Genomic DNA, 8,439 nt, shown 5'->3' on the forward strand with positions numbered 1-8,439 from the left:
CCCTAAATTGAATTTTATTTTATTTAAGAGTGTTATCCTAAATGAAATATTAATTCAATTTAAATTAGAGTTTGACTCTAATTTAATACTTAATTAAAATTTGATTTTAATTAATTATTCACCCAAATATGTTATTGAAGTTAGCATTGGATTCTAAGTTGACATTTAATTAAAATTTGATTTTAATTAAATCAATTCACACTAAAATTTGTTTCAATTAGAGTTGGACTCTAATTTCATATTTAATTAAGATTTGATTTTAATTAAATTATCCCACCCTATACTTGTTGAATTAGAGTTGGACTCTAATTCGGTATTTAATTAAAATTTGATTTTAATTAAATATGTCCGCTAATTAAATAATTGATTAATATGATTAATTAATTATTTAATTGTTCCGATCCATTTGTCTGAAAGAGTTTAGACGGTCTTAATTGTTAGAAACTTGAAACATGTTTTTATATAATATTAGATATTATATAAGAATACATTTATGTGACAAATGCATTATTAGTGAATGATTATGGACTCAATCATATGGATGTATTGAATTGTTGATTTTTATTCTTGTTGTTTTGTGGGCCGTGAGCTCTTAATTATTTTGGGCCTGCGAGCTCTTAATCGTTTTGGACCTACGAGTTCGTTATTATTATTATTATTATTACTATGGGCCTGCAAGTCCAATTTCATTTAGGTCTGTGTGCCAAATAGTATAGGAGACAGATTGTAGCTGGACTAATTGAAGAAACAAGAAGAGGAGGGGACCATGGAGATGGTACATTGATACTGTTCAATACTATACCCCCTAGGAATTGACCAACTAGTCTTCCTTATAGCTCGGAAAGACTAGATAGTAAAAGTCCATAATCATCCGCACCATTATATTATGTTACATATATATTTATTTGCATGGTAGATGTATAATAACATATATATTATTGTTACGATGAGACCTTTGAATGCAAAATCCCTCCACAAAATATTAAGTCACATTTATAATTGTCTTCCATCATTATAGTGAAAAATCAGAGTCCCAAATCGTCTCAACTTATTGAGTACACTCAAGGCTGGTCTATTAGGGATATGTTTAACACTATGAAATATTAGATATTTCTGAATGATGGGTTCGACTTAACTAAAACTTATCTTTTGTTGAGTACACTCAAGGAGATAAATTTTAGATGCATCTTAAGCTAACACATAAGATGTGTGAAAACAAAGAGTTGTCAGTTTAATGATCTGGGAGTTGTATGGAGATACAATTGATAATAGTATCTACCCAAATGTTATATTAAGGTTTGTTGAGTACACTCAAGGTCTTAATATAAAAGATGGGATCTCAGCCCACTGGGAGTCAAGTATGAACTCCATAAATTTATGTAAGATTTATGTAACAGGATCATAAATTTTATTTAAACAGTGGGAGCATAATTAATTTAATAAAAGTCAATGTTAAGTTAATTGATGCATTTTATATATTATTCTTTTTCTTTTCGTCATTTATATTTATTGAATCAAGAGTAACCATGTGAGTTTGAGAGGCATATTGGATGCCAAGAACCAAATTAAATCTTCTTGATTAGGCACTGCAATTTGAGAATTGTTCTCAAGAATGAGAAAGTTGGTTGTCCTTAAGTAACATTTTCCAGAGACATCTGGTGATGACTCAATTAAGGAAGAGGTGGCTGCTATAATAAACGCAGTGATGACAATAGTACTGCAACGTATATGATGCTTGCAACTACGTCACTGAATTATAAAAGCAACTTGAGAGTATAAATGTTAACACATAATTCTTCATTACAAAGAGTTGTATGATAATAATCATGTGTGGAAAGATATGAGACTTCCAAACAACTATACTGATGCAAAATGACAGAGTTATCTTCAATCGATGCTTAGACACTGAAGATGATTAACGTCGAGAAATGTCTCAATTGAGTTCAATCATAAACCATGAACTAAGTAGTAACTTAGTTCTGCAATCTCTATTAGAGAAAGTTATTCACAACTAATTATGAATTTAAGGTGAATAAGCTCGAATGCACAATTATTAAGTTGCTTAACATGCTTAAGATTGTTAAGCCCAACATCAAAGTTAGTAGTGGGCAAGCCATTGATTCCTCTAAAGATATTAAGAGGAAGTCTAAAGGGGCTTTGTGAAAGCATCCAATATGGTTAAGGCCGTCAAAGTGAAGGATAATACCAAATCTAATGACCCTCGATTTCATTATAGAATGAAAGATCATTGGAAGAAATATTGCGTGGCTTACGTCTACTTCACGAGTTTTTTAGGTATTTGATACCAGATGTAGATCTCATATTTATACAAATATAGAGAAACTAAATAGAAATAGACCACTGTGAAAGGGAGAAGTTGACCTACACGTTGGAGATGAGCAAAGGTTGCTGCATTGCCTGTAGGAATATATTTCTTGCCATTGCCTTTTGGTTTAGTATTGGAATTAGAGAAATGTCGCTTTATACCCACCATAGCTGGAACATTAAAATGAATTTCATGTTCGGACATGAACTATTTTAATGTTAAGGATAATTGTTGTTCTTGTTTATCTTGATAAAGATTCTAATAGCCATGGTAAATTACAAAACGACGTTTATATTCCTTAATACTAAGATTCTATAATGAGAATAGAAATTATAAGGCATAAATGCGATAATCTAATTATTACTGAAATCTTGCATGGCGGACTTTGTCATATAGATGAAATGCAATTCCAAAGTTACATAAAGATGTATACTCAAGATTAATTGATTTTGACAAGTACAAATTATGCATGTCTGGTACAATGATCAAATCTTCTTTTACTAGAAAAAGAAGAATGGTCAGCATAATTACTGGTCTAATGCATAGTGATGCATATGGACTCATGTCTATTGATGTCAGGAAATATTTATCTTATTTCATCAATGATCATGTATACTTGATGAAACTCAAATATGAAACTCTTGAAAAGTTCAAGGGATTCAAACTAGAAATAGAGAAACAAATAGGTAAAGATACACTCACATTAAGATTCGATCAAGTGAGAGTATCTTAAAAATAAAATCTAGATCATCTAAGAGAGAATGAGATTCTCTTACAGTGAACTCCTCCATATACACTGCAGCATATTGGTGTATCTGAAAGGAAAAATCGTTAACTATTAGATATAACGCGATTAATAACAAGCCATGCGAATCTCCTAAAATTTTTTTGGGGTCATGCATTGATTGCAGTGTGCAATACACTAAATCATGTCAAATCTAAGTTGGTTAACAGAAATCTATACGAGTTATGGAAAGGCAGTAGTCCCAATTTATCTCATATAAAAGTTTGGGAGCCATGATGCTTATTTGAAGCGCCTTGAATCAGATAAGTTTGACACTAAATCTGATAACTACGTATTTGTGGGGATATTCAAAACAGACATTTGAATATAAATTTTATTATCATGAATAAAGTTTTTGTCTCACGACATATCGTCCTTTTAGAGAAAATGTTTACTCTAAGGGAGGACAGTGGGAGCAAAATAGAACTTGAAAGAGTTCAAGAGTCCACAGATATAGTTAACTAAGTAGATAAATTCGAGTTTGATCCCTCATCTGATATGGGACATACTCTTAACCAGGAAGTAAAGACTCCTGAGGGCATATTAGCTCTATGTGAATCTAGTAGGATCATTCGACCCTCAAGAAGGTGCGAATCCATGATTACTAATCAAGTATTACGGATCCAGGATAATGAACCTGCTAGTTGCAACAAAATAAAGTCAAGTGTTGACTTGGAAAAGACAGCAAGAGGCCATGATACTCGAGATGAACTCGTCGTATGTGAACAAGGTTTGGACCTTGGTCGAGCCTCCTCATGGAATAAAACCTATAAGGTTTTGTAAAAAGTTTACAAGGGAAATGTCGATATGGATGGGAATATCCATATATACAAAGCAAAGCTAGAAGCAAAGGTTAAGTGTTGACTTTGGTGAAACCTTTCTCCTGTGGCATTGCTGAAGTCTATTCGGGTTTTGCTTGCAACAGTTGCATACCGTGACTATAGGTTAAAAGAAGTCTCTTCGAGCTAAAATCTTCGATTTGATAGAAAAGTCAAAGTGTTTGATTTTATCAAATTTGAAGACGAATTGTGTTGTCTACAAGAAGATAGTGGAAGTATTGTCGTATTCCTAATATTATAGAAAACGACATCCCTATGTTTCAATCGTTAAAATAATAGTTGTTAAAGGACTTATTCATGAACAATATGGAAGAAGCAACTTGATCTATAAAGATAGATCTAGAAAATTGCCTAACTCATCGCAATTTACATAGATGAGAAGATTTCATATGGAGAAACTTATTTACTCTTAAGCGGTATGTTGAAAAGGTTCCAAACGTGAAGCAACCGTTGATTCAATAATAGAAACCTAATACATGACTATTTCAGAAGAAGCAAAGAGTTGCAATCTAGATCATGATGTGCATAAATGAACTTGGAGTAGTTCCTGATATTATTGATCACATGCCATTGTATTGTGATAACAATAGAGTCATTGCGAAAGCGAATGAACTAAGGTCTCATCAATGATCCAAACATATATTAAGGCGTTATAATCTCATCGGAGAGATAATAAATAGAAATGATGTAAAGAGAAGAACAAATTCCCAGATTTAACAATATTGCAGATCCACTGACAAAGAGTTGTCGTAGCATAAACATGATTGTCATGTAGACTTATTATATTGGATACATAAGTGATTGGATCTAGTGCAAGTGGGAGTTTGTAAGTATTATGCTCTAAGTCCAATCAACTTTGGACATAAATACTTTTGATATGTAATTAATGCAATTAAATGGCAGATCTATTATTTAATTAATAGACAATTAAATAAATAATAGAGTCCATAGATTCAAATATTCGTAATTGTTAATCACAAGGAGTTGTGATTGTGAGATACAAATTACATCTGATTGAATTTTAAATCATCCATGGTCGTAAGTAAGAACGAGATACGGATATTGTTATTACGGATAGACCATCACGTGTAACATTTCTTACTTGTGAAGTAAGTAGCTGATTTCACAAGTTAAAGTATGGTGACACTTAAATGAACATGTGGATGTTATGTTATAGAATAAAACATTGGAGACTCGTCGAGAGATTCCACATGGATAACTATCTGAGTGTCAGTGGTTAATCTCTAACGTTCGGTAGTGGAATTGGTCCTTTGACTTGAGGTTGTCATGGTATCTTATATGAGGACAGTCATACTTTGGCGATATTGGATATTGCTCTACAAAGGGCATCTAATACGACATCGTTTAGCTACGTCAAGAATCGTACGAAAGTTGTGATTGATCAATAAAGGATTCATCACTCTTAGATAGTAGAAGATTATGATCTGCATTTCATTCAATTAAATCGATGATAAAATCCTTGATCAAGGTGTACTTATAAGTTGAAAATGAGTTTTCGACTTATATTGACTTAATAGTCGAGCTTTTCGACTTATATTGATTTAATAGTGGAGTGAAAGATATGATCGTTAATCAAGATTGACACACTTCTATATCTCGTAATTGATCGGATCATATTGACGAATGGATTATAGTTTCACGGTAAACGACTGAATTTGATTTTGTCATACCACGTGACATTTCCCGTCACATGTACTGAAATGAAAAGTATTAATCCCACACGAAGTTTGTGAATAAATGATTGTCTGATAATGAGCAAGGAATACCCGTCTTTCTGTTAAACAGGATGTATTGAACTCATAATTCAATAGATACTTTTTATGAATGTCAACTAAGTATCGTAAGTAAATTGCTCTCGGTTGTTCAATCATTTGATAACCAAAGTCATTCTTTGATAAATGATCACTGCTCTGACACATTGCTAGATGTCAATCTGTGACGGCGAGTGTGAACTGATAATAAATTAAAATGGTGTTTTAATGTATCAATTTTGATTAGATCAAAATAATATTTTACATCGTTAGGCATCGTGATCGGGAACTTGATGGGTCGTACACAAAAGAGAATTGGAAAATTGCAAATTTGTGAATTAATTAATTTAACAATCGTTGAATAAATTAATTAATTGGGTTGGTTATTTATATGCCCGAATTAATTAATTGGATTAATTAATTCATGGACCGGATTTAATTAAATTGATTAATTAAATATTAGATCGAATCGGGCCAGACCCGTTTGAACTTATATAAATACATGGCTAGGATTTTCAATCCCTATGGTTTTTCTCATAATTATTCTTGCTAGCACAAGAGGAGAAAACCCTGGTAGCTGCAATCTTATTCTCTGTGTGGATCACCGTTGGAGGCTCGATAATTGGACAGCTGTGAGTGACAATCAAGATTGTTGGAACTAAAAGAAAAGCAAAAGGTTTGCAGAATTGTTCAAAGGTACAATATTTATCACGATTTATATCTAAACACAAAGGGATCCTCGGTGGGAATCGAAATAATTTTAATTTTCCGCTATGCATGTATAAGTAGATTCCCAACAAATCTAAGTTATAATACAGTGTAGTCTGGTATATAAATTCTCTGAGGTCCATTGAATAGTTCGAGTATGTTTCATCGGACTCTTTATACAATGAACACAACTTTAATTTCTTTTTCTTCTTTAAAGTGCAATTTGCTATAAAGTCAACTGCTATATTATACTGTCAAGAACATGAATACATCGTTGAATTTGGATTATACGAAAATGGAATCCAGTTTCTTTCACCATGTCGTTTCCTGATTGCTATGGAATTCCCTTTTACGAAGTTTCAAGTATATTTTTTATGCACACATTGAAATCATCATTTGATAGAGATACTTGATGCAAACCGCTGGCAATAATTGCCTACCATATTCGTATAAATTTCATTACAGTATTCATTTACAGAAGCATGAGAAGGAAATTTGACAACAGATACACACAAGGTGAAATGATGAAGTCTTGATGTAAATAACTACTAATTGAGAGACGACATCTTGACGTTTTTTGCAGTTGGATAAGAAGCTTGCATGGCAATGCCACAAAGTCCTTCCTCAGCATCAGTGTCCCTTTGCATTCTAATGTATCCATTCTCACCCCAACTTGTTCCCCAAGAATTCTTAACTAACCAATACTTAGTACCGTCACTAGCTGTCCCATAACCGACTGCTGTAACTCCATGGTCTAGATCAGTCCCGCATTCTCCAGTGAAAACTCCACTCTTATAGAACTGAAAGTCTGATCCACTAGCATCAATGGCAACAGATACCGGTTGTTTAGCCACGGCTTTAAGTAACGCTGACTCGCTATTGGCTGGAACATCCTCGTATCCTGTAATCTTGGCAGCATGGGAGGATTCCTTCTTACTGTTGCAAGTGTTGTCTGTTCCGGCATATGGGTAAATGGATTCAGTTGTAAGTCCGTGATTCTTGATGATGAACTGAAACGCATTATCCATTAAACCTCCATTGCAGCCCATATCTTCACTTGTGTCGCAATCCACAAGTTCTTGTTCAGATAATGAAATCAATTTTCCTGTTGAAAGCTGGTTTATTCCTTCAGTGGCTGCAACGGCTGAGAAAGCCCAGCAACATCCTATTGTATTTGTACAAATTACAAATAGTTAGATAAAAAACAGATTTGATGTTTGAATCAGGAAATATATAACAAAGAATTGAGTTAACCAACCACATTGGCCTTGGTCCTTAACCCCAGTAACAGCTCCCTTCTTTCTCCAGTCCATGCTCGATGGAGCCGCGGTCATATTTTCATACCTAAATGACGACGCTTTAGGTGACTTTAGGAAAGGGGACATTTTGTATCCATTCCGAGATGCCTGAAACTCCTTGTTTGTCAGATCAGCAAATTGGTTGATGCCAAGCTGATAAGACCGAGTCCCTACTTTATTAAAAATCTCAATGTACTCCATATTCTCCTTGAATATTTTGCATCGCATAGCCTTCTCTGCACTATTCTTATACTGGCGTCCATATTGTGTCATCCATTGCTCGTGTTTTTCAACCATGGATGCATCTTGCAATGAACGAGCTATGGCTTGAGATGCCCACATCTCCAACACCAGAATTGCAACAAAAATAAGCTTCCAACTGCGAGTCAAAGCCATTCTTTTGAGTAGGAGAGTTTAATGTATTTGAATTTAATGATCTGAAGAAATGTGTTGTGCATCCATTCGAGAGACACAGAGGTATTTATAGAAATCATGGAGTTCATTCTTCTTCAAAATATCATCTTGTTGCATTACAAAATCCCTGGAAAGCCCGGCAAGTTATGGATGAAGGGGAAATCATAGCTCAATTCCGTGGCTGCTGCTTCATTACATTCAATTAATTAAAGAATGCTTTTATGTCCCCATGAATTTTTTTTTTTAATTATTATTAATAAAAGCATTCAATTGATTCCGTGGCCCATGCTTTATTATT

The 8,439-nt window shown here is 33.6% G+C and overlaps 1 protein-coding gene across 1 annotated transcript; it reads right to left on the minus strand.

The window, feature by feature from the left end:
* Positions 1-6,977: 6,977 nt before the first annotated feature.
* On the minus strand, positions 6,978-8,161 carry LOC111370082 (senescence-specific cysteine protease SAG39-like). Its single transcript, XM_022991789.1, has 2 exons — positions 7,688-8,161; positions 6,978-7,594 (listed from the first exon to the last, which is right to left on the minus strand). The coding sequence occupies exons 1-2, from the start codon at positions 8,121-8,123 to the stop codon at positions 6,978-6,980; spliced, it is 1,053 nt and encodes a 350-aa protein (XP_022847557.1). The 5' UTR covers positions 8,124-8,161.
* Between the last annotated feature and the right edge of the window lie 278 nt (positions 8,162-8,439).

This window comes from Olea europaea, chromosome 21 (genome assembly GCF_002742605.1).
Source record: "Olea europaea var. sylvestris chromosome 21, O_europaea_v1, whole genome shotgun sequence".
Classification (NCBI taxonomy): domain Eukaryota; kingdom Viridiplantae; phylum Streptophyta; class Magnoliopsida; order Lamiales; family Oleaceae; genus Olea; species Olea europaea.